This window comes from Terrapene carolina, unplaced genomic scaffold (genome assembly GCF_002925995.2).
Source record: "Terrapene carolina triunguis isolate 2854851 unplaced genomic scaffold, T_m_triunguis-2.0 Scaffold89, whole genome shotgun sequence".
In the NCBI taxonomy this organism is placed as follows: Eukaryota; Metazoa; Chordata; order Testudines; family Emydidae; genus Terrapene; species Terrapene triunguis.
In genome coordinates this window covers 25,622,225-25,649,110 of record NW_020664440.1, presented here as the reverse complement: position 1 = coordinate 25,649,110, position 26,886 = coordinate 25,622,225, and the positions used below count along the sequence as shown (strand labels likewise).

Here is a 26,886-nt window from a genome sequence, read left to right as displayed (position 1 = left end):
TCCACAGTGATAAGCCACTTTGTTAAACAGAACAAAGAAACGCACTATGTCATAAATATCTTACTGGCATAGATTTTTAAACTAGCAAACCTTTAAACCTTTGTGATGTTTTTCTACACATGTGAACTGCACATATGTAAAATAGCTAAACTGCATATGCTTTAAGCATGGAACTGTAGTATTAAGTGAGTTAATCTCTTGTATTGTACTTTTAGGTTCGCATGTTTACCTATCTGATCGGAAGAGAAGCTGCTTTTGCTGACAACCTCAAATGGATGGCCTGTGCTAACAAAGGTTGGTTTACCTTCTTTAACTGTTTTATTTTCAAGGTATCATGCTAAGCCTTGTACAAGTTTTCAGTCTTGCTACAAGAGTCATCTCATTGCCAGCTGTTTAAGGTGAACCATTTGGAGGGGATTGGTTGGTTTTTCAGGAAGATAGGCTTGTTTATGAAAACATATCTAGAGTATGCAGACTTAAAAATATACCCAGTTTGATATACATTTATGGGTAATTAAAATGCACCTAAAATATTCCACAGATGTGATTTTCAATTTCTGCTTTGTTCACAGTGGGTTAGCTTCAATTTAAAAGCTCCTTCACTATTATTATTATTTTATTGGTATTAGAGTAGTACATAGGACTCCGACTGAGATTAGGGCTGCAATGTGCTAGCCACTGTACAAACCGTATAGTAAACCACATCCCTCTCCTGAAGAACTCACAATCTAAATAGGAAAAAGAGATTTATATCTTGTGAAGAGAAATACATGAGGGTATGAGGTGTTCGGGTACTTATGGTAATGGTGATCATAATAGTACATATGAGAGATGGACACTATATATGTGACAAGGTGTACACAGCTCTGTGTAAGCTCGAAAGCTTGTCACTTTCATCAACATAAGTTGATCCAATAAAAGATATTACCTCACCCGACTTGTGTCTCTAATAATCTGGGATTAACATAGCTACAACACTGCATACTATAAATAATAATAATTTAGAAATCACTGATTAAGTCAATTTTCCTTTATCTGTATTCTTGGAAAAAACATATCTGTCATTTTGTTTTTTCTTTGTGCCTCATCACATTATGATGACTCACATCAGGCACTATGCACATAGACATTATTGCTTTAACCACTGTTGTATCCATCTGATTGGAATTACTCAGTCTGAAGTCTTGTCTTAATCAGCTAATGTTACACCGTAATTTAGTTCTAGTCATTGTATAGGAATCCTTTGAAGCATCTTTTTGAAGACAATTTAATCAACCAAATGCTTTAGCTTTGTAGACAGTACAGTACTATAGCTTCATAAAGATCTAAGCACAGCAACTTAGAAATTATGGCCAGGCAATAGGAGCTGCCTGACTAGTTCATCTGGTACATGTCAGTCTCATTCCCGATGAAGGGAAAGTGCACATCTTTGTTCTTCACCATCACTAGCAACAAACACAGTAGACTTCCCCGTCACGTTGCTTTTGTATACTCTGATGGAAGACTATTGTAGGTTTGCCTTTTTCTAAACCAGAGGGGGTCAAATCTGGTTCTCTCTCACACCCGGGTAAATCTGGATAAAATCTACTGAAGTTAATGAAACTACTCCAGACTTACACCTGTGTAAATGAGAACAGAATCTGGCCCATAGGTGTCATCTAAAAGGTTTATTTTAATTATCATTGCCTCCATAGACTTTTGCCTCAGATTGCATCAGTTATATGACTTGCTCCCTGACATTAAGGTCTTCCATCTCTGATCTGTAATTAATTTCATATAGTCTAGGATCTGACACTGTAGGAAGCAGCACAACCATCTTCAGCTCAAGTTACATGAGATTCAGAACTTTCCCTTAGATTTTTTAGCTCTGGTTCAGCCAAGTTCTTTAGTGAAAAGACATATTACAGCTAAGGGAGAAGAGAGACCTAGTAAAGGCGATCTGCAGATTGGCTGAATGACTGCACTGCAGTTTACTTCTTGCATGGGTGGGCCAAAGCGTGTTGTTGTTACTGAGGTCAATGGCCCTAAAATCAATTTTCCTTGCAGTGATTTTCCCCTTGGAAGCACAGCATAGATGAAGGCTGTTTGCAAGGTTTCCAGCTGACTGCATTGTGGACAGCAAAATCCTTTCTTTCGAAAAGGATCACTAGGGAAATTCATACCACCTTGCAAAAGTTCTTTAACTTCTGGAATCTAATGGGGAAACCATGAGACACCCCCCCCCCCATCCCACACACACATTTCTCTGCTACATTTTGTGCATAAGTAGGGCATATCTTGAGGGAGTATGGGCTTAATGAGGCTAAGCAGCAAACCATTTTAAATACATTAAAAGAATCAAGACCTCAAAGCCCCAGTAGAATGGTTTATGAAATGTACAATTATTTTCCCCATTATTCTGTAAGCAAGTGCACATGAAGTTTAAAAAAAAACAACAACAACGTGGAGCTTTACCAGGATCTTAAAGTGAACAAAGGTGTAAAGTTTCCCAATGCTCAACTTGCCAAGTTTTAAAGTATGCAGCCACTGCATCTCCCTCAACAGTCACATTCAACAGAAAGTCAGCCAGCTGTAAAAATAAAGATAGGCCTTAAAGTTTTGGTTACTTACAAAACAGAGGGCATGAAACAAATATTTATATGATAAAAGTATGTCAGTTAATCATTTGACAGCCCCTCTTTTGAATGTTTGTTATTAATTATGCACCAACAGTGTGGTTGGCCCTTTACAAAACACAGAGGAGGACAAAAGAGGGGATTCAAGAGGTGAATGAACAAAGGAAGAGAGGCTTGTGCCTTCCTTATTTTGGGGTTGATTGATGGGAGCCTAGCAGTCCTGAGGGTTTGCTCAACTTGAGCCTCAATGAGAACAGCTCCGTGGCCTGTTTTATTATTAGGAAATAGCGGAGGTGAAGGAAGCACCAGCTACATCCCCTCCACAAGCAGCAGCATCCCAACACCTCCAGCACTGTGGGCTCTTGCAGCAAGTGGCATAGAGATGGTTACGCAAGTTGTTCACCTTGTTGGGAAGCCCCTTCTGCTGGGGAGCATTACCGCTTCAATGCAGTGAAGAATACACTCCTTAGTCCCTGCCCAAGGAGATTAGGTTCTAATCCTGTATTCCTTACAAGAACACTGCACCCATTTTGTTCCATGACCTGAAGGTGGGACACATTTCTTGTCAAGTACACAGTGCACTGTTGAAAATAGTTTGTCGTTTTGAGCCGTTTGGGGTCTAATGCTACAGGTGGTCATTTGGCTGAAAATCACTATTATCTTATGATAATGGCAGTATGGAAAGGAAGTCTAATTTCAGAGGATAATCATTTAACCAAATTATATTTAATATTTAACCAAATAATTTTATGAAACATCATGTTCAGTCTTACGAAATGGCATATACACCTCTACCCCGATATAACGCGACCTGATATAACACGAATATGGATATAACACGGTAAAGCAGTGCTCCGGGGGGGGGGGGCTGCGCACTCGGGTGGATCAAAGCAAGTTCGATATAACGCGGTTTCACCTATAACACGGTAAGATTTTTTGGCTCCTGAGGACAGCGTTATATCGAGGTAGAGGTGTAGTTCCTGGAAGGACTTTTATTTCCTAAAAAAATAGTAGTTATGCATGGAAATGAATCTTAGATGATATAACTTACGTACCAAGGAGCCAGAGAGAGGTGTAAGAATGTGTAAGTTAAAGCAAAGGTTTATCTGGTATAACTTGCATAGGCTTAGCGGCTGTGCTCAAGGACTTCAGTGCATAACTCTTTATTTCCTGATTAAACCTCAAAGTCTAAAAAAGGAGGAGCTGAAATCCCCTGGATAACAGTTTCATATAATGGATGAGTGTATGATTCAAATGAGGATTGGCTTTTGTGACATATGGTAGTATTACACACAGAAATAATCAAACAGTCCAAATACTTGGTGAAAGTGCAATATAGCAACGTTGCCTCCCTTGGCCTTAACTCTAGTGTAATAACTTACAAGGGAGAAAATGCAAAAATAAATATTTAAACAAGTATGCAAAAATTTTGGAGAGTTCCATCACTCAGGCTGTGGCAACTCATTACACTTTATTATAGTGGAAGCTAAAGTTCAAGGAAAACTACTATGTCTAGGAAGAAAGTAAATAAATCAATGCTACCTGGAAAGAATGAGCCAAAAGTTCATAATAGGCAGCTAATTCTAGTATTAATTATAATTTCATGGAAATTATAAACTGATTGCAGGCTTTTAACATGAGCCACGAAGTCTAAAAACACATTAAAAGGGAGACTAAACATTCAAAAGCCTACAGTGCAAACTCAAACCCAGCTTTGAGAAGACCACCACAAAGGAAAATAAAGAGAATGTATATGGTTACAGCTATGACTTCGGTCCTCAGCTACTTCCTATTATCAATCAAAAATTACATTTCTTAACAAAAAGTCTTACAAAAAGACATTTTTTAAAAGGTCAATAATTTTAATAGGCTGAGCCTAGCTGATTAAATTCATTTGGTTAAGCCCCGTAACACACTTTTCGTCTCAACTTTCCACCCCATATCCATCTACATCACTGGCGTATGTCATGAAAAATTATTTTGATTATACAGTTTTGTTCAGATCCTTTGGAGTATGATGCACTATTCCAACAAGAAATGAAGCACTTCACATGTGTTATGATGCCTAAATACCACAGTGATGGGACTCTTAGAAATGTCAAGTGTGTGTGTGTATGTGTATGCTTCTTTGTGTATCTTTAAGAGTGAGTACTGTATATTGGTATAGGATATGGACAAGAATAATCTCCTTAACTGGATATCTCTATTGCCGTAAAAGGGATTTTGGCAATACCAAAACATATCCCTTCGTTATCTGCAAAATAAAGTTAGTAGGAAAATGTTTGCCATTCGGTATTTTGGCCCCATATCTTGCTGTATGCACAAATTTAAAATGAAAAAAGCTGGTGCAAAATACCACATGGTTCCCTGTTGATTGTTGTTTAAATTATTGTTGGGTTAATGTGGGTCATGTCTATTGTTCCCTCCTTCACCGACCTCCAGGAGTTAGTGTCTTTTCTTTCTGCATGAGAAAGAAAAAGAGGGGGAAAAGACCATTTTATCTGAAACATAGTGACATAAAAACCTTGCATGAGGCACCCGAGCTTATGCTGACTTTCAAGCTTTATCTCAAAGGTAGCATAAGGACTTGTGACTGAGGGGCGCTCTAGTCATAGAAATTCAGAAACTTGTTAAATGAATATTCAAAGTAGTAATTTTAATAGAAATTTAACATTAAAAATATCCTGTAATTCTGACTTGAAAATATGTGGAAAAGAAAAAAAATGTTGGATAAGAAACTCTCCATGGTCCTAGGCACATATACACATAAAGGTTTTTTATGATACAGTAGAATCTCAGAGTTACAAAGCCAACTCCCCAAACCATAAAATGCCAGGAAATGCAAAGTTAAATTACAAAAGCTAAAATATTTGAAAGAATGAGAATTCACTGATACGGTGACCAAATTTATCAGAGCTTTGCACTCAGAGAAATGTAAGTGTCCCATCTGTCTTTGCTGATTGAGTATTGAAAATATGCACCAAAGAAAATTGTTTTTTTAACTTATTTCATATCCACATATTGCTGATATGTAGAATGAGCTGCATCATCATACACCTTTGCTGTGTTCATGTAAGTGCTATAATTTCATGGTCTGGAGACAGGAGGAAATATATATATATATATATGGAAACATGCCATATTTGTATCAAATGACACATGGATTATTGGCTGGCACATTGAATAATAAGGCCCTATCCTGCAAGACGCTGAGTGCCCTCAGCATCTTGAAGGTTTGGTCCCTTAAAGAGGAGTGAGTTATGATTGGCTACAATGTTTGTCTAGTCAAGAATTTGTTGTTTTGTATTGTTTTGTCTTCTTGCTGACTCTCTCTGACCATAAAAATGAGTGGAGTTGGCCCTTCAGTGTGGGCTAGATCAGTGTTTCTCAACCTTTTTGATACCAGGGACCATCTTGCTGCCTTCCTAAACTGTGTCAGGGACCGGCACCGGTCCACAGGTCAGTCATTGAGAAACACTAGGCTAGATTATGCTAATAGCACTAAGCCGATAGTAAGGGGTGGTACAGAGATACAGTGCCTCACAGAGGAGCAATGGGTGAGATCTGCCTAAAAGAACCATGATCTCTCTCGGAGCTCCCTGTTTGGGGTGGGGGAAGGGAAGCACACTCTGCCACCTTCCCCCACTTAAGAAGGCAATGTATTCTTCCCATGCTTAGCAACTGGTGAGTATCAAGCTCTGGCTGTACCTGTTTCCAAATTCCTCTCTCATGAGTAGGTTCTATGGGGGAGCAGCCTCTGCACCTCTCCCTAGTGCAGGTTCTGCAATTCTGGAAGGCTGTGTAAGAGCGAGCCACAGTCTAGGACTTTACATTGAAGAGTGAGGCATTTTGTGATCACCAATAAGGTGAAATGCCTTATTATGGATGGCTGAAGTAGTCTGAGTTACTGATTTTTCTCAGCCCAAATATCTATGGCACTCTCCACCATGGTATCTGACAGCTTAACAACCTTTAATGTAGTCATCCTCACAACACACCTGTGAGGTACTATTATCCCATTACACCTATGGAAACTGACACAGTCTTTCACTCCTGTGGACTATTTAATATCTACAGGAGGGAGCCTCACATGCATTATATTTATAATGACCAGAGAGTTATAAAATGCAACCAACAATGAAAGAGAAGTGGATCAAAAAACTTGTAAATAATTTGATATATTATTGATATAAATGTATAAAAACCTTAAAAGGTGTGGAATACTGTAATTCCAAGGATCTGAAAATGCTTTATAAATGTTACTCAGTTTAGCTTCAGAACAACCCTGTGAGGTAGATAGCATAAATGAAACCCATGTTAAAGATAAAGAAACTGTAAGTGTCATATCTACAATCACATAGCAAGCTGAGATGTTGTAAGTCCCAGACCCCCATTATAACCGCGATGACACTACACATATCCAAAAACCTTTAGGTTTGGTAATTGACTAGACATCTCAGACTTTGTACTTCTGATGCTGAATGGAATTAGAAAATATTAAGAACAGGAGTACTTGTGGCACCTTAGAGACTAATTTGTTAGTCTCTAAGGTGCCACAAGTACTCCTGTTCTTTTTGCGGATACAGACTAACACGGCTGCTACTCTAAAACCAGAAAATATTAAAGGTCACAAAAATGAGGAAGGAAAAAAAGTTAGTCAAGTTTTCTGAAAGGTCAAAAGTTCCACTTGGAATTTTGATGGAAGATTTTGGTCTGTTATTTTATCCAATCTGGTTTGTCACTCTCTAATAAATACAGCTCAACAGTTGTTGTTTCCAGCTGCCTATTACCATTTGAAGTCTGGTTCTCCAACCCTTCAAAGATCAGGCGTTGTGGTAATGCCTCTTTCCTGTCCATTAGGCATCAGTTCTCCTGTAGTAGAGAAGAGGGTTGGTGATGAATGGAGATCCAGACACAGTAGTGTAGATGAGGGTAAATTTGGGTAAACTCATGCAGTAGTCTGGGCAAGACTGTGGTCTTGGAGTTGCTCCAGGCCTTTGTCATATTTGATTAAATGGGATTGGCAGGGCAAGGACATGTAAGGATACTTTGCATTTGAGCATTGAAAGGGAATAAAGCTGGTGACAGTGTAGGTGGCTGTGGCCTTCCCCATTTCACTGCTGCCAGGATAGTGCCTTTAGGAGGAGTCCTGTTTCAAGGTTTATGATTCAAAGTTGTGATTATTTACCCAAGTAATTCTGATTCTATTCTCATTGGTCCCTACCATTTGCAAAGAATGTATTACGGTATCAGGAGTTTATTCCCATTCCATGCCACACAGGATTGAGAGTGTGGACAGATCTGGAGTGGAGTACCACTACTATTTTTTCCCCATTTTGACCCCAAGTCAGTTCTGTAAACTGACACCTGAAACTAGATAAGTTTTGCGTGGTTTGGTATAATGTTGTAAAAAGTGAATACAGTTCTAATTTTTATTAAGTATTTACTATGAAAAAAAAAATCCCATAACTTCTACTTTACCATGAAACCACAAAACTGTCTTGGAACCAAATACTTAGGATAAGCTGTGCAATGGTGTATAACAGTCTCAGGAACTGAGCCCTTCAAGGCTGACACACTGTTTCACAGACTTCTGCTTTCACAAATTAATACTGGACAAGGCTGCTTCTCATCAAAGAATGTCCTTTTGCATGTCTCCTTTGGAGAAAATTAAACAGAAAACACAGCAGACATAACATGCATCATATTTATTGTTGGAATCTTCCTTAATTCCTTCTGTCAGCCTCATAACTTGGAATCTCTGTGTTTCCACAGGGTTTTTTACTCAGATCTCTACATTAGCTGATGTGCAGGAGAACGTCATGGAATACCTCCATGTTCTTAGCCGACCAAAGGTTATTGATCAAGAGCATGATGTGGTATGGACTGAAGCATATATCGACAGCACTGTAAGTCTGCATGAGAAAGCATTTAAAACACATGCTCACAGAAGAAGATGAGGAGTTAGATTTAAACCTGCTATTGTGGTTAACAATACTACTTGTTCATCAAAGCTGTTCATTTATTTTAACTGTTTTTCAACCCTCATGAGAACTGGGCAAACTGAGAAAACCCTATCAGGTGAGCTCAACCTTCCCTCCCTAGCCCCCCCCCCCTTTTTTTTTTAAGGGAGTGGGGGGGGCGGGGAAGGTTTAAACTTTTCCAGGCTTTTGAGCCTCCAGCAAGTTTAAAGTAAAATCATCATAAAAATGTCCCAGAAAAATAATTGAAATGCTGTTTTATTTCACTTTTAGGTTAAGTTTTCCCCTTTTATCTGAATTGTGGTCTTGGATAAAATAATATAAAACAAATATGAACATCTATAGTTACCAAAGAGAAACAAAATAGCCCCACTTGGAAATGTTGTTTTGGATGTAATCAACTTATTTCCTATTTCCTGTTTTACCAAAAAATAGCACTTAAGAGCATGATTAATCTGCACTCCCCCTTTTCGTCACTGAAACATTAGGGTGAGAAGGGTAAAAAGTACATAGAGCCTCAAAGTTCCCTGCTTCAAGACATTTTCTGAAATGGGGAGAGATCTGGTAGAATCTGAAGTGTTTTGTTTTCATTCTCATACAGGCAAGTCTCATCTTACGCGGGGGTTCCGTTCCGCGGTTAGCGCGTAAAGGGAAAACCGCATATAGTGAAACACTCATTGAGTTCAATGGCGGGCAGAATCGCCCGCACTACAGATGCAGTTTTTATATTGTTGTTTTTCTTTTTTTCCCCGTTTTTGCCGACCGTGCAAAGCTGAATTCGCGCATGTTAAATGCGCCTAAGATGCGACTTGCCTGTACACGTTTCTCTCTCTCTCCCACTCTCTCTCTCTTGTCTCCTATGCTTTAAGTAGCCAACACATCTTATTTTCATCTGCGCTAACACTCTTCTTCTGTATTTCTGATGCTTTTGGGTGAAAACTCCTTGTAAGTTATGTCTTAGAGGTCAATTCTCTTCCTTATCCTCTGTCTCTTTAACCTGGATAAAGAGTGTGTTTTGTTGCAACCCAAACAAGCCAGCAGCTGCCACTCTCTGTCCACCCAGCTCTGAAGGCAGTGCCGAAGTAAGGGTGGCAATAATATGGCCTGCCCTACAATAGGCTTGCAACCTCCTTTTGGGTCAGGACCCCTGGTTTGACAAATGCTGTATACTTTTGTATACTTTTACCCTATAGTATTGTATGAGGTAAAAGTACACAAAAGACCAGATTTCATGGAGAGACCAGATTTAATGGCTCGCAACAGAATTTTCACGGCCACGAATTTGGTAGATTCCTATTTAGAACAGTTAAAACACAAATTGTTAACATCATATGTCAAAATTCACAGTAAATAGCCTTAAGTCAAATGCTAATATGTTCGCAAGCAGCATTTTTCTTTCTTTGCCTATTGTAAATGGAAATATTTTTTCATCAGTTTGTGTGTGGATGGAGAAATAGACGTTCATTGACACTTGCAGATAAAAATCTAATCCTTCCAAGTCCACTTACATTGTTTATAATCCTAACTAAATACAGCATGAGGGAGTAAATGCAATACCTACTTGAGAACAGTAGAGTGAATTTAGAGAAGCAGTTTGGAGGAGAAATCAGGAAAAATAAAAACTGCTGAGCTGTTACATTCTTGAATAAGGAAACTATCTTAATCCAAATGAATACTGATTTATTTCAATCAAAATAAAACACTTTAAAGCTCTGCTTTCTGTGCTCTCCTCCCACCCCAGACTCTGATTAATTTGATTAGTAGTTATTTATATTTTTGTAAGGCCTGAGGGCCCCATTATGCCTGGTGCTATAGGGTAAATCCCTTTTCTTTCCCAAATCATCAGTGAGACTATACAGAAAGAGGATAAATGGAAAGAGGATATTTTCCATAAATGAAGCCCTGGGAAAATAGTGCAGAAGGAGCCTGGTAAAGGACATCCCCATTCTCAGAACTAGATCTGTGTGAAAGTCCCAGGGCCAGGTCCTCAACCTTGCTATTGGTGCATCAACTTTCATGGCAGATGTGGGTGCTCAGCACTTCTGAAAACAGAGCCCCTTACAGGTGACTCTCTACGTGCATGTGCCTAATTTTAGGCAACCAGCTGTAATGTTATGCCTGAGGAGGGATTGATAACAAGTATGGAACTACTTGAGGGTGGCGGCTCATTTTGTGTGATATTGTGAATGAGTGGTTTTCAAAGGAGGATATAGACTTCCTAAGGGGTTTGTAGAATCCCTATCATTGGAGGTTTTTAAGAACAGGATAGACAAACACTTTTCAAGGATGGTCTAGGTACACTTAATCTTGCCTCAATGTGGGGCGAGGGGATTGACCAGATGGCCCTTGAGATCCCTTCCAGATGTACATTTTGATGACTCTATGTCTAGCTACAACTTGTCAATGCAAGTGAACGTGGGTTCAGAAGGGGGGTGTGGCTGGCATCCTGACACCCCAGTGCTCCCTGGTTGAAGGAATGGCTCATTGGGGCATATATAATTAGATGTAAAGAACAGTCCTTAAATTGGGGATTAAACTAGGCACAAACTGGGTAGCACAAGAAACAGAGGCACAAAGATGGCCTCCCTCACTAACTGCGATACAAAAAAAGCTAGCCCAGGAGTGGTGCCTCAGTTTTCACTTTATGAATATTTGCAAGTGAGAGTTTGTGGATTTAAAAAGGGTGAAATTTGGCCAGTCGAGGCCACTGTCAGTTTTCATGATGAAAATTTTCTCTCATATAAATATGCCAGAGTGCAATGTTTTGCTCGCAATTTCCCCTACTGTAAAAGCTATGGTTCAGATAATTGCTTCATACAGCTCAAATCAGAATAGAAGTCGCTTCCCCATGGTAAACTTATGACTAAGGCTATGTTTTAGTCACAGGTATTTTTAGTAAAAGTCATGGACAGGTCAAGGGCTCTAAACAAAAATTCACGGCCTGTGACCTGTCCATGACTTTTACTATATACCCCTGACTAAATCATGGGGGGGGCAGCTCGGGGGGATGTCCTGGTGGTGCTGCGGGTGCTCGCTGGGGGACGGATGGCCTGGGGACACCGTAGGTGCTTGCAGCGGGGGTGCTGGGGGGGGAGGGGTTGGTGGGGCTGGAGAAGGTTCCCTACCTGGCTCCTGGGAAGCAGTGACCTCCAGCTCCTAGCTGGAAGTGCTGCCTCCCCCAGCCCCAAGCCCCAGTTCTGCAGCTCCCATTGGCTGGGAACCACAGGCAATGGGAGCTGCAGGGACGGTGCCTGCAGGTGGAGGCAGCACATGCAGCTAGGAGCTGAGCCCCCCAGGTAAGCACCGCCCTGCACCCCAACCCCCATCCCTGAGCCCCCCCACATCCAAACTCCTGCTGCTGGGGGGGGGGTGCGGCGAGCTGCTCAGGCGACCCCTGGGTCAGGCGCACTGGCAGCTGCAGAAGTCACGGAGGTCACAGAATCCATGACTTCCATGACCTCCGTGACAAACATGAATCCTTACTGATGACCCACTGACACTGTTGTCAACCATGGTTGTTCCTCGAATCTCTCTGCTAAGGAAAGGGCTCCCTGTACCAGAGATTCCACCTGGATGTAGTATGAGGCATATAGAGAAAATGTTTGAAAATATGTACATAAATGTCCCACCTTCTTTCTGTTTGGACAGTGACTTGCGAGAGGTGGGCTAGTCAGGCAGAGATTCGTAACACAACAGCAGTGACGTAACACTATATATACACCATAGTATATTTCATCTGTGTAACTGAAGAGGGCTTTTCATTTTCATACACATTTACAATTTGCCTCACTGTTAATCACTTAACGGGCCTTTTCAGGCATGTGATAAGGGGCAAATGACTAGTAACTTGCAGAGTTGTTTTATTAGAGTTCTAGTACGGTTTATTGACAATTCTAGCCATCAGGTCGGTGTAGCAAAGGAACATTATTTTGAACAATACATATCAGATCTTGAAATGGAGGGTGGGAAAGTGGAGCAGCAATATTCACCCGAGCTTTGCTCACAAACTAGGCTCCATCTACAGATTAATGTTCATGAATTCTAGATGCCAAAATGAGATGCCACTCACAGGAGCTTATGCAGCTGTTCATGATATGATTCTCCCTCTTCTTTCATCAGTAGAAAAGTTAACAGTGTTGACATTTAGAATAACTACAGGGTTAAGACCACACTGAGATGAATGGGGCAGTTTAACTCTTGCAGGTTCAGGCAGACATTACTGCATTGATTGCAGTCAGTTCACATTCTCGTGGCTTTTGTATCCATAAAGGCGAAGGCTTTTTTTAATGACATTGTAGAGTCTGAAGCACAAGATGGCAGCCTTCAGAAAAAAAGTACTGATTTGAGTCACCACCAGCAGGCTTAATTTGACCCCTGTATGAGTCTCTAAATCCTTCTACAATGTTACCTTCTTTCACATCCTTTCTATCCCTTCCCAGTGGCACACAGAGCTATAATGCAGCAGTTCTCAAACTGTGGGTTGGGACCCCAAAGTGGGTCACACCCCCATTTTAATGGTTTGCCAGGGCTGGCTTAGACTTGCTAGGGCCCAGGGCCGAAGTCTGAGGGTTTCAGCCCTGCATGTTGGGACTCAGGCTACAGGCCCCCCCACCTGGGGTCGTGTAGTAATTTTTATTGTCAGAAGGGGGTCATGGTGCAATGAAGTTTGAGAACCCCTGCTAATGTATAGTTCAAAATAATCACTGGCATAAAATTCATTTATGATTATTTTCAAGTAAATGCTTTTTCATTGTGTTTGCACTGCTGGCGGGCTCTTATGATGCCGTTCGGGCAGCCTGGTTCAGCACCTCATTCCCCCCATGAGTGGCAGGATTAAGGGGAGGGAACTCAATTTAGCTGTAGCCTAGGATTGAATATAACTAAGAACAAAAGCTTGAGTTCTGAAACCGACATTTCTGAAGTGCGTACACTGAAAGTTACAATTATTTAACTAACATGTTTTAATTCATAATCAGTTGATTTGTGCTAGACGGTCACTGAAAATTCAAGTCTAGTCAAACCCTCAGAACTATTGTTTCTGGCTCTCTGCAGAATCCAGCAGGCATTATAATCAGTTCACATTTTAAAGATTATCTCTGCAACCAGCAGGCTAGAAACACAATTTTTTGTTAAAAAAAAAGAGAAGAAGCTGAGTTTCTGGAGTACAATTCTAAGGCAAAGGATTAATTCTGTGGCAATTCCACCGCCCCAGAATTGCAAAATATATGAGGTCCTGTGTATTACACACATGAATACAGCATAAGTTACATTAGGTCTAAAGCTTTTATTATCTCTTTTCTTTCCAAGAATTTAAGTTGAGGTTTTATAAACTACATGCCATTCAATTTACTTTGCACGCATTGCATGTAGGAGCTTTTATGAAGGAATAAAAATTAAGTCTTACCCTATTTCAACTAGACTCTATTCCCAGAGATATCATCAAATACCTTTTCTGGCATGAGTTAATTGTGCTATTATCATAAGTGGATGTAATTAGCATTTTTATCATGATAAAAGGTGCCCAGGGCCTGTAGTTTGAAAGTAGATTATGTATTTCAGTACTGCATCCCTCTAAAATGTTTCATAGCGAGTGTGGAAAGATCTTGTGTCATCACAGCAAGCAAATATTAGAAATAACTATATTAGTGAATGGCAATAAATACCATTTATAAACATCTGTGAAAAGAGAATTTACACACAACCCATAAATGATGAAATTTGATTTCATGACCATTTTTTTTTTGGTCCCACACTTTTTGCATTGGCCCCTGCTGTCATTGTGTTGTACTTACTTTTCCAGCTATATCTTCCTTACACTGCCGTATCTTTTTCTTGCCCCTAGTGATCCTGTGATTAAGACTAATGGTCAATGAACCTGTGCATGGCTGATTTTATAGGATGGGATCAGACCAGCCCCTGCAAGTTTTCTTGGAGATTAATGTCCTGTATAATCCAATCTTCCAGATAACAATCCTGTAGGTACTCCCATACCCCACCTTCTCCCAGGCCCCTGAGACAACTCTTACTAACTTTGTTATCATAAGGGGAGGGTCTATATAACCTGTTCTCTATCTTCTGGACCCTCTGAGTCTTTAGGGTGCACCAGATAGCCACTTCCCCATCGTGAAGAATGGTCCTTGCTGCTCCAACACAAATTATCTTGGGAGTGGCAGATGCTTCCTGTTTTCATCCCCTAATTAGGGTGGAAGGGCAAGAGAAACACATCCTCCCCTGCTTCCAGGTCAGTGTCCCTTAGAATCAAGCAGCCTTCACAGGAGAGTGCTGTTATCCCAGATTATGGCTCAGAAATTCCCATGAGAGTTGCACCTGCTCACTCTAAATTTTGTAGATTGGATTTGGTCCTGGATCCTAATTTTAATGAGAGCTTTTGGATTTATTCGGCAGGATTTGAATCCTTGGAGACTCTTCTCCCATCTCTGATAAATAGCCAGCGTTTACCCACTTGATCTCAGGGTGGAGCAAATTCCTCATGCCTGGATCTCGGCCTTTCCATTAGGTGGATGGGTGCTCAGGCACCTCCACAGCATCTTTGTCTCTTCCACGCCACAGCTCTGCAGAGTTTTCTCTGCAACTCAGGTGTCTGTGAGGAGATAGGATGGGGTTTGGAGAATGTCTATCGGCTACCCTCCAGCCTGGATTAATTTACCAGGAAAAGATAATACAGCCCTAGCCTGTATCAGCTTTTCATTTTATCTCTGCCAAATACAGTAGTGCCGTTCCATTGAAGTAACACTCCCAGGAGCCACAGCCTATTTGGAGCTACAGGCCTTCTTCTCAGATGACCAAGGCCTCCTGCAGTTCATCTGGGCTCTCACAGGTTTGGGAAGGGTCCTGTGACTTTTACAGTGGTAAGACAACACACACACAAAAACAAAGAGGTGTGTGTGTACCTGCCCTCCTCCCCCGATGAGATGATGTGGGGGCACCTCTCAGGGAATCATCATGGAGATTCTCATGCAAAAAGCCTGCCCCAGAGTTTTTGAGAACTGTCTGGCCCAAAATTTCCAATCACCATAATTAAACATTCCAGTTTTCCACTCAGCTGTTCTAATCCATTAGCTTTACTGCTGTATCAAGAGTAAACAAATTACCGCTAATGACATTAATTGTGTTAAATCCAATAAGATCCTGTGTATCAATTGACAAAATATAATGAATGCTCAAGATTGTAAATGTATAAACCTCTCAAATGAATAGAATTCATGCACACTCATTATCTTTTAGGTGCAGCTCAAAATATCATTAATAGAATGTGTTCCTTTTTGTAAGCTAATGCACAACTTGAATTACTTATGCTTGGCAGTTGGGTGCTAATCAGTGCAAGGAATGCTGTGCCACTTAAATGAGAGCTTAGAGCCCCAGATCATATAGAACAGGTACAAGAGCAGCATGGCCGCATAAACAGACAAATTGAGAACCCTGAAAAGAAAACAGGGGCATGTCAGAGAAAATAAATCTGCTATGAACTAATGGGAATCTGACCATTTACAATAAGAATTAATTTGCTTGTGTGCACAAAATATACAATTTCTAAGGCACGTAAACAAATATATTATGGATACATTGTGCTTGTCTATGTACACACACATACATAACCTTTCAGTTCTTGAAGTAAACCCCTTTATGTTTGATAAATTACATGTTTGCTTTTGCTCCAGTGCTGGAACTTACGCCATTAGGGGAGTTTTCAGTGATTGCATTAGTCACAGAGTATTATTGCACAGATCTAATTGCTGGTTGTCAGAGCTGCTAGAAAAAAGTTGTAAGGAGATGGCAATATTTATTTTAATGAGTTAACACTTTTCATGTGCATCACTGTATGTACAGTATGTGCACAATAAAATGCCACAGATCAAAAAGATGGTCCAAACATCAAACCAAACCAAAACTCTGCACTTAAAGAGGAGCGTGAAATTTCCTGCTGGGGATGTGGAACATGGAATGCCATCTGTATTATACGGCACTGAGAAAACTGATTATGGTTGGACCTCTATTTCATAGCAGATGGGTTCATTAAATTTAATAGCCTCCAGAGCCTTAGAAACAGTGTTAAAAACATGTGGAACATGCTGTGACACTTCACTTCTCGCCCCACAGTCATTATAACTCTGGCACAGACTATAAATATCACTGTACTTTATTTCCATTGAAACAGATTACTATTATAATTATTTTTGCTAGTGTACAGTTACTTAAAAAGTGGAGAATGCAAATCCTATTTGACAGCATGATAGGCAGTGGTCTCAGCATACTAGCAGCCTAATATGTCACTTTTTGGGTAGGCATCGTGGCAAAAAAGAGTTTTAAGGAGGGATGTGGAGAAGGATAATGAGGTAGTTTTGCAGACTTTTCTGGGGAGTTCCTCCCAGGTGTGAGGGGCATCATGGGAGAAAAAGCACAAAGGTGCTTATTCAGATCTTTCAAATGCTGGCATTCACTTGTACTGTGTTCCCACAGTAACATTGCTTGCCCAGGACTTGGGAATGATGGAGCCTATCCTTGTGGGATTAGCATGCTATTGTGAAAGTATTTTGGCTGTCCCAGCATTGCTTAGCTGCATTATCATTTCCCACTGGCACTAGTGAAATTTCAAAGTGGATTCATTCACAAAACATACTGAGATTAAATTTAGTATCTAGGAAATTCAGTCAGGTTCAAATGTTAGATGAACAGATTCTCTATTACTAGCGCTGTAGATCTAAAGAAAATGATCTTTAAAACCACTATATTAGGACTTTATCATGAGTTTCCAGGGTTTTCTCTTATTTTACACAGTTTTCTGGCCTGTGATATCATTATTTTATATAGGGAATTATTGTTACTCCCTATATGAGGCTATGATAGGTTGTATCTTAAAAATAATTCAACGAAGCACAAATGTCTGAAACTGTTCACCTGCTGGATTTTCTCCTACAATTACTCTATGTAAATTGCAGAGAGTAGTTCTCATGTTGATTTTGATTTACTAGTATATCCATGCCAAAAGGGTGCCAGTCTTGCTCCCAGACACCTGCATGCTAGAGATACAGCAATCTGGGACCTTTTCCAGCTGCAGCCTGCCAATGATGTGTAGTGCTTTTAGGTGAGGGGACATTCCATTTTGAGTTTCACACAGAATTGCTGTTGTCATTTTACAGAATTGAAAATCAAAAGTTGAAAGATCACTAAGCAGAGGGAGAACTTGTTTCTAGATTTATCCCCCCCGATTATGTTGGATCAAATACTCTGGAAAAACTTGTCCCTACCCAAAGAAAACTACTATTTAAATGCCTTTTCAACTAATATCTGTTTGAAACTAATAAGATCACAGACAGATGTTCTGAATGAAGCTGAGTTGATTATAAGGAAATTGCAGTTACTCTGTCAGATATATAACATTTTTCATATTTCATTTTTTCATAAAAGATTATTTATGGTAAAATAATAATGCAGGAAGGCAATGGATTTAGGGTAATATACAAATTCCATCTTTTGATCGTATATGTCTCATTTTATGACATTTCAAAAGAAAGGGCAGTGAAGATAAAATATACTTTATCTGGACAACTCGAATAAAAGACTGAAATAAAAATTAAAGACTCATTAAATTATCAGGGCCATTTGAGTTTTGCTGCAGTGGCAGAATGAAATACAGAAAACACACAGAGAGAAAACATAGAAGGAAAGACAATTCTTTTGGGTAGGTGTTGAGGTTGGATGAGTTAGTTATTAATAGTTCTTTTCTCTCCAGTTTGTCAGGAGATTTTGTATAGTACAAACATACATAGGCAATACTATATACATATGAAAATTAGGGTTGGTCAAATAACTCACTATGAATAATATTTGTTGTGAAGTTTAGCAGTTTATCAAGAAATAATTATTCACAAATATATTTTTCATTATTCTGCAAGCTCTTAACTACGTATTGGTGTATACATATAAAGTGTGTGTAAGTGCAGTTAGATAGTCTGTACATGGAGAGGGGGTTTGGTTTGGTTTTGGGTGTGTGTGTGTGGAAAGCTTCCAGCTGATGATGTTGCTGCTGCGAGTTGACCTACCTTCTCACCATTGTGTGGTGTCAAGTCAGCTCTTTCAAAGGAAATATTTCCTTTAATTGTCTGGCCAGAAGTGTTCCATCAAGTTGAGCAAATTCAGTGAGGCAAGTGCCCTACTAGTCTCTGGGTAAGTGTGGGGTGCTTAGAAAATTTCTGAAATATTTGAAAATATGCTTGTATTTCTGTTACTATCGATTGAAATATTTTTTTTCTGATGTGTGTGTATGTGTGTGTGTGTGTGTATGGCAAAGTTGATGTTTACTCACATTTACTGATAAAAAATTAATCCTTCCAAGCCTATTTATAAGAACCCTAAGTATAGGCTTAAGTCCCTAATTCTAGCCAACCAACTTTGAAATTAACTGTTATCAACTCCTAGTCAAGCCATCCCAAAGGCAATTTATCAAGCTGTTTTATGGAGGGAGTCCTTTAATTGATGATGTGAATGAATTGTCTGTTTTAAATTTGAGATGTGATTATAGGTTGTTTAATAATAAATTTTAAAATAAATAGCCTTCATGTAGTGGCACAAAAATTTTACAGGGATAAACACATTAAAAACACTATAATAATAATAATAGCAAGGCAACACGCCTAATCCTTAGCCCTGTAAACTGTCCTTTGTCTTGCTGCTCTGTTGCATTCACAATTTTTACTAAAATCTTCAGTTTTCTACAGTGCTAGATTTATTCAAACAAGAATTAACACTATAGAACTACCTAGATCTAATATCTCCCTGCATTTCCCCATGAAAATACCGTATGATTGCATTTTTTGGGTCTTACTCCTGATTTACACCAGTACAGAATATCTCCATTTAAGTCATTGGAGTTGCACTGATGTAGAACCAGAGTGAAATTAGAATCCGGTCCCTCACATTTTAAATCTTAGTTTTCAGCTTTGAATTCTACTGCTGTTGATTGACACCACAATTTTAATGTTCTGTTTTCTGGGTTAAGGCCTTCACCTGAACTCAAGAGAGTAAGTATTACAGTTAGCAGTAACTTGTTTTAATGTGACCCCTCTTTCTATGTTATAGTCCAGTTGAAGTCCCTGGCTTCAAGTGAAAACAGATGTACACTGACATTTAAAAAAATTGTGAAATCGTTGAGCCTTGTTTAACCTATTTGTCATTAGTTAATGTAACTGATACATATGATGACTGTACTTCTCCATTATGGTCTGGGTACTTCTAAGGATAGCCATTAATACGAGCTACTAGTTGCAACTCTGTGATGGCTCAGCACTTCACAGTCTTTTTCTTGTGAGATGTCAAGGTGAAAGAGGGAAGTTTCTAAGATAAAATTTTTTAAACATCTGGGTAACACCATAAGGGGAGCAGCAGCAGATGAAGAAACTGTTCAGGCCTCAGGCCAAGATGGTTTCTATCATGTATTAGAGAACTGGAGAGCAGAAGCATTTCACTAAACTGTAATAAACCTAGCATTTGAAATTAATTTAGGTCATGCGTTCTAAAAAACATTAACATTAACTTTCTTTCAGTATAGCTAAAGGTCGTAAATGCTGTCAATCAGATCAGAAGGTTTCTTACTGTTAGTCAGCTTTGATTGAGTAGCCTCAAGTTGTGCAAAGTACAAACAAAGTGCTGCTTCCAAAATAAAAAGTGTAATGAGAAATATAGCTCTTTCTGGAAAGTGAATGGCTTTTTATACAGCCTGCTGGATTTAGCTTGCAATATGAAGCATCCATAAAATGCTTCATGGCCTTTTTGATAAACGTATACCTATAAAATTTGGGTGTAAAACTAGACTGGTGAGATGCATTAGCTACATACTTATTATGGGTGATAGGCACTCTCTATTCCTCACAACAAAACCTAATGAACAATAAGAAGCATTGATGGCACCATGTTATCAGCTGATGTTGCTGCCAGTAAGCTGTGCCACAACCTCACTTTTCCCAAATTAGTTAAAAAAAGGGGAGGGGGAGGGGGAGGAGGGGGAGAAAGGGGGGAAAAGAGAGAAAACCTAATGTTAAATCAGAGGTTTGTTGAACCCAGAGAGATTTCAGGACAGTATAAGCTGGAGCCTCTTTAAGATTCATATTTTGAATTCTTGTATTTTACAATACATTTTTTAAAAAATAATGCTTCTAACATGTATTGACTTAATCCTACCTTCTGCAGCTGTGTATCACTGTTAGCTGTTAAAATCAGGTGCTGTGCTTATGCACGCAAGCCTGAAGCACACCAGTGCAGCTGCTGATTCCCCATCTCACCTAATGGCCACTGCTGTATTAGAGAGCTCAGTCACATCACCAGGTTATTTCCAAAATACGCTTTTGATGTATTATTTATGAAATTCTCAAATGCCAGCACAAATTAACAAGATTTGTATGGAGAGGTTTTCCTAGGGGTGGATCTTTCCTGGCACCTTTACATCTGCATCCCAATGCACGGCTCTATGACTAGAGGAGCCATAGAATTTGTGTGCACATGGCTTGCTCCTTCCCTACCTACAGACATCCCCTCACCTCCACTCAGTTCTTTATAACAGAACCAAGGTGGTTCTTTTATGTGTTTGCCCTGTCGTGGCCACAATGGGATAGGAGGGACAAGATGTCTGCCTTTCTTAGATGAGATCAAAGAAGAACTTGAGACTCAGTAAAGTCCAATTTATATATTACTGTGGTTTAAAAGGTAAATTCTTATCAGTTGTACAGCTGTCCCCGTGCTTTTTGTTTTGTTAAGATAGGGTAGTTGCCTACATTGGAGGAAATGTCAGGTCAAAATAGCAAGGAAAGCTACCTAGAACTATTTATAGTCTTCTTTTAATTAATAGTTGTGCCCAAACTGCCTTTACAGTCTGCTCTTAGTGCTGTTCTTGGTAGTTCATTACAATATATGTTAATTAGTTTTTGTATAATAAAATTCTGCCAATAGTTATTTTGTTACCTTTTTTCTCTGAAGCTCGATCCCCATTATTTTAATATTTATTATCAGCTCAAATAGCCTTATGAGCATATAATAGCTACTTCATTCTCGCTCTGATATACTGTGCCATTCAGAGCAGTTCTGAGCTAGTGGCTTGCTGGTCTAACCTTCAAGGTACTTTAAAGTGGCAAAATATAATATCCAGAAAGAGTCTCTCACTCAGTAATGACAAACAGAAGGGAAAAAAAATAACAAAACACGATGCAGTGTCACAAAACAGGTGGAAAATCTCCAACAAAGTCTGCAGTTTGGTGTATAGAGTACATATGAGGAATGGCTTGATTTTAATATTATAAATATTACCAATCCATTCTCTCTATAATAAAGAAACAGAATGTTCACATGAAGTCAATACATGCTTTGGCCTTTTTTTCGCTCTTTTTTGGATATTAAACATCCCATGGCACTTTTTGTAAGAATATGACTTTTCCCTGATCTCCTTGGCCAAAATTTCCCCTCCACTGTGCCGCTCTGTGCCTCAGTTTCCCCATCTGTAAAATGGGAATAATGATACTGACCATCTTAGTTAAGTACTTTGAGATTTGTTATTGAATAGTGCTGTTTAAGAGCTAGGTATTGTTATTATTCAGGGTAGATTGTAAAGTAGGGGACGTTTTTAACCCACTATGCTTACAGTTTTTTTGTAGCCATGGTGCATCACTGTGACACCTACTATAGGCAATGTCCTATCTCTTTTGTGCATAAAACTGTCCTTGATAACAATGTACTTTATGTGTTTGGATTAATAAACGAACAAGAAGCACCTATCAAGTACTCTATGCATCTCTTACAAATAATTAAAAAACACAATAAATCCATGTAATCTATGTGAAAAGAAAAAGAAGTGGCAACCCCACTTAACCAAATAACATACAGCACAAATATATAAAGAAATTTGTGACAAAAGAAGCCACTTGATGATTTCCTGACCCGTAGGTTAAAAGAAAAAAAACCCCTCAATTAAACCAAATTATTTATTTTTTCTTTATTTCTCGATATCTTTGATGTCCAGCACTGTAGCATCTGGGAATCTCACAAAAATTAAAAACAATAAATTCTAAACACTTCCCTCAGCGGTAGCAGGGGTTAAAAATTATACTCATCGGGGCTCTATGGCTATATTCCGCTCTGTCCCATGATAGAAAAACAATGTTTGACTTAGGGGCCAGTAGTATTTATATGATCCATTATCTCACTAAGACCAAAACTGAGTATCTTATATTAATGGAAAACTGGAAGTCATTCCTAGCTATGGGCATGTCACAGGATTTCAGACTTTACAATCATATCATTCTCATGTGTCTCTGTTTTTTTGCTCCTGCCCCCAACTTATGCAGACAATATCTTATTAACTTCTAGAAATATAAATCAATATATCCCAAAGGCTGAAATCAAAAATTTCAAATAATGTATTATAATTAATCTCTATCCAAAGCAGGTTGTGGAATATTAGCTACTTAAATTCCGGTCAGCTTTGAAGGGGTGGTTACCAGGATGATTTGCTAGGCTCGGAACACTTTGGTGGACCAGTATGATGCTTTTACGCCCAGCACTAGTTCTGAAACAGTGATCAAAGAGGGAGACATTTCAATCCCCGAGCAGGTAAATTAGAAAAACCTACCATGAAACTACCAACTGCCAGAATAATTTCCTAATTGGAACACCAATAATCAGGCAAATGCCTAAGTGGTGAAGTAGGAATACTAACCTGAACTAAGAAAAGGCAAACATCACTGATGATGATTTTCTGCTGGGAGTGCCCTGTCCTCCATCCCCATAAATGTAACCCTAGACCTCCGCTTTAGTGACATGGTAGCAGGAGATGCAATCTCTAAAGTAGGTAGTTCCTAGACCCTTTGTTACTTTGTTATCCAGACAATTTGCAATACCTTGAACTGTGACCTGAAGGGAAATGGAAGTCCTTGAAGGGCACATAGTTCAGATACAAAGCATGCTCCCAAAAGTCTATCCAACCAATAAGCTTACTGGTATATCATTCTATACAAGCTAAGTCTTTGAATGATCTCCATGGATAGCCCCAATAAAGCAAACCTTGAAGAAAGCCTTATTTATTACCTCATAAAACAGCACGAAGCTGTTACCATTCTCTGACTGTAACACAATAATGTACTGTAATATACTTTATTCATGTTAGTCCTTTTTTAATGTAGTTTACAATTGAAATGCAATTACACTAATTGTCTCCGTAACATGAAAGCTGCCAGCATCAAAACTTAGAACCTCTTTTTCAACATCCCATCTTGGTAACGCCACAGTGCTGTTGACTCTCCTTTTAAGTATTTTTGAACAGTATTGCTATAATGTATATAGTTTCCTCTTTTCAAATTCACTTGTGGTGCTGAGTTCCAGTGCAAAACCCTCTGAAACACACACGCCATAGAGAACATAAGGGGTCCACTGGTTGGGCCATCATACAGAAGTGTCTGTTCACCCTCTATACTGCTGAGAGAGACTTCTTGTTGGTTCCACCAAGACTGGCAGGAAAAGCCACAATGGAGACCGAATGGAATAAGCCATAGTGTGGCTACAGATCCACGTTTACACAGATCCAATATCCTCAGTAGTTTACCCAACAAGTGTACCAACAAGTGTAGAGGAGCTAAAATGGGTATTCAAGCCAAGACGTTAGGGTATCAGCATGGGGAATCTACAAAGCCAATCAACGCATTGGCCTTAAGGTATGGAGGACTGGATTTCACCCTCACACTCCACCCAAACAGAACCAAAATACCTTCAGTATGCATGTGGAGTAAATTTCACCATCGAAATATTGACTATTATTAGTTTGTTACAGCTGGTTTTTTTTAAAAGTTTGTTCTAGTTCTAGCTGCTCCTTTTAAGGGAGGCTAGGAAGGATTTTTTCCCTCACTACCAGACCAGCATAGATGGAGTGGGTTTTTTCACCATCCTCACAGGAGGTGGGAAAAGGGGTTAGGCTATACGTCACAACTCATTATGTAAGTGTGGGGTGGATGTCCAATGCAGGTACTCCATAGGAAAGGCATCCAGTGACTGGATAAATGGCTTGGTAAAGGACTTAAAAAGAAGGTGTTGGTTAAAGGAATGGAATGGGGGGGGGCTCCTATGGATAGTACAGCAGGGAGCTAATGCCCCTTTCTTATAGCGCACCTTAACCCCCCTATGATGGAGGGGTGGATGGTAAGGATCCAGCAATGGGTTGGCTTGGGGACATGATGGAAAATGAAGGGGGACCGGTGGCAGCCCCCAGGTACTTATTGAATGAACATGGAGTTGCCCGTACTGTACATTTTTATCTGCCAGCTAGTCCCAGACCTCTAATAATAAAGTTGTGGCCTGATTAAACCATATCCAGTGTCTCCTGTTCTTCTTTTGGTATAGCTGGACAATGTTTCTCCTCCAGGAATATCTTTACATGACACCACAATGTAATTATACCACATGAACAGATGAGGGTTTTTTTAAATCTTATTTAGTAGTAACATATCAGCTATGAATTTTCTACTAATTAAATTACTTTTTTCTATATACAGATAACGATAAAATATATAAAAATAAAAATTCTGTACATGAATGTAGCGTCTGTTTGTAAGACAGGGAAGAGCCTGTAATAGAACAGGGAGTATAGGTGAGTAGTGATAGTGATAATTATAGAGTCTTGAGAAAAGAAGACTGGGATGGGGCGGGGACAGGAAACCTGATAAGTCTTCAAAAGTGTTAAGGGCTCTTATAAAGAGGACGTTGATGAATTGTTCTCATCTACTGAAGGTAGGACAAGAAGTAATTGGACTAATCTGCAACAGCTAGATTTAGGTTAGATATTTGGAAAAACTCTCTAACTAGAAGGGTAGTTAAGCATTGGAATAGGCTTCCAAGGGAAGTTTTGGAATCCCCATCATTAGAGGTTTTTAAGAACAGGTTGGGGGGTCTCACAAGGAATTTTTTGGTGGCCTCAGAATGCGGCGACTAACTCTGGCTGGTGGTTGCTCTGACAATTTTCCCTAAAATAATTAGGAAAAACAAATAAATATGCACATATACATGTCCAAATGATTGTAATTTATTTATGTAGGATTTTTTGCAGACTCAATAATAAAAATAATGTACAGTTCTCTCTATTCTTTACTGGCCCTAAACAGAATAGAAATGAATAAGGTGCTTTGCACGTTCTTGTCTTTTGTTGTTGTTGTTTCTTTTGCTTTTTTTTGGTTATTTTTTTTTTTTAGACTTGATAGCTAGTAAGTCTGTTTCTGTGAAAAGTGATTTTTGTATGTTTGTTAACACTGCTTTGCTTCCCCTTCCAATCACCTCCCAGGAGGTTGTGGCTGCATGAAAAGCCCCTGGTGGCCACGGTGGCTGCATTTGAGAAACACCAATCCCTGACAGGTGTTTGTCTAGGTATACTTGGTCTTTCCTCATCTCAGGAGGCTGGACTTAAATGACCTTGTGAGGTCCCTTCCAGGCCTACATTTTTATGATTCTATATAAAGTAATGGACTATCGCATTAATAACGAATAGCTACTGTGGCAGTTTTCATTTAACTGGTGAAAATCCAAAGTTACTCAAATGAACTCAGTCTTGTTTTACACTGATGCAAAGGAGTACAGAATTTTGCTCATACTGTGTGGAATTATTCTCATCAAACGAATCCGCTCATTTCTTTCCATATTTAGCCTTGTGGCTTATTTGTAAAATTAACATAAGTCTTGTTAAAAAGGAAAATTAATTATTGATAACTATAGCTTTTAACCAAACTGCATTTAAAGTAATCACTCTGGGTAATTTAAATAAAATCTTTTATGTAAACAGTTTGCACTCAATAGAAAGAGAAAACTGTTAGTTTATGTAATTAAAATGATGTTACTGCTATTTTAGTTCCAGTTCAAGACAGAGGACAGTGATCAGATACAGACAGATGTGACTTAATTAACCAGTTTAAAAATTATCATTATTTTGCTTTTTTTAGGAATGATTGTTATTTAAAAATAAAACCCTGAATATGCCTTTATGTCCCTAATTAGTATATGTAAAATTCAGACTTTATTTAATGCATTTACATTATAAAACATATATGTACTCCAGAGTAGTGCAAGATTTTCAAATGGGCAAGCCATGCTTATTACAGATAAATTTGTGGTAAAACGTTGTCTTCTTTTCTTTATTTCAAAATATTACTTTGGTACCTTTGTTGTTCCTTTTGTTTTTCTTTTGTCTCTTTTTACTAGAGCTTCTCTTCTTTTAATTCCCACATATCTTGAGAAAATTATTTTTAAAGATA

General features: G+C 39.1%; 1 protein-coding gene across 1 annotated transcript in view; it reads left to right on the top strand.

Annotated features, from left to right (window-relative positions):
• The window catches only part of CACNA2D3 (calcium voltage-gated channel auxiliary subunit alpha2delta 3), a 734,667-nt gene that overhangs the window by 499,396 nt on the left and 208,385 nt on the right, over positions 1–26,886 (top strand). Inside the window, exons 12-13 of the mRNA XM_024221093.3 lie at positions 216–294; positions 8,391–8,524. Coding sequence (XP_024076861.2) covers positions 216–294; positions 8,391–8,524 — 213 coding nt within the window. The remainder of the gene's footprint in view (positions 1–215; positions 295–8,390; positions 8,525–26,886) is intronic.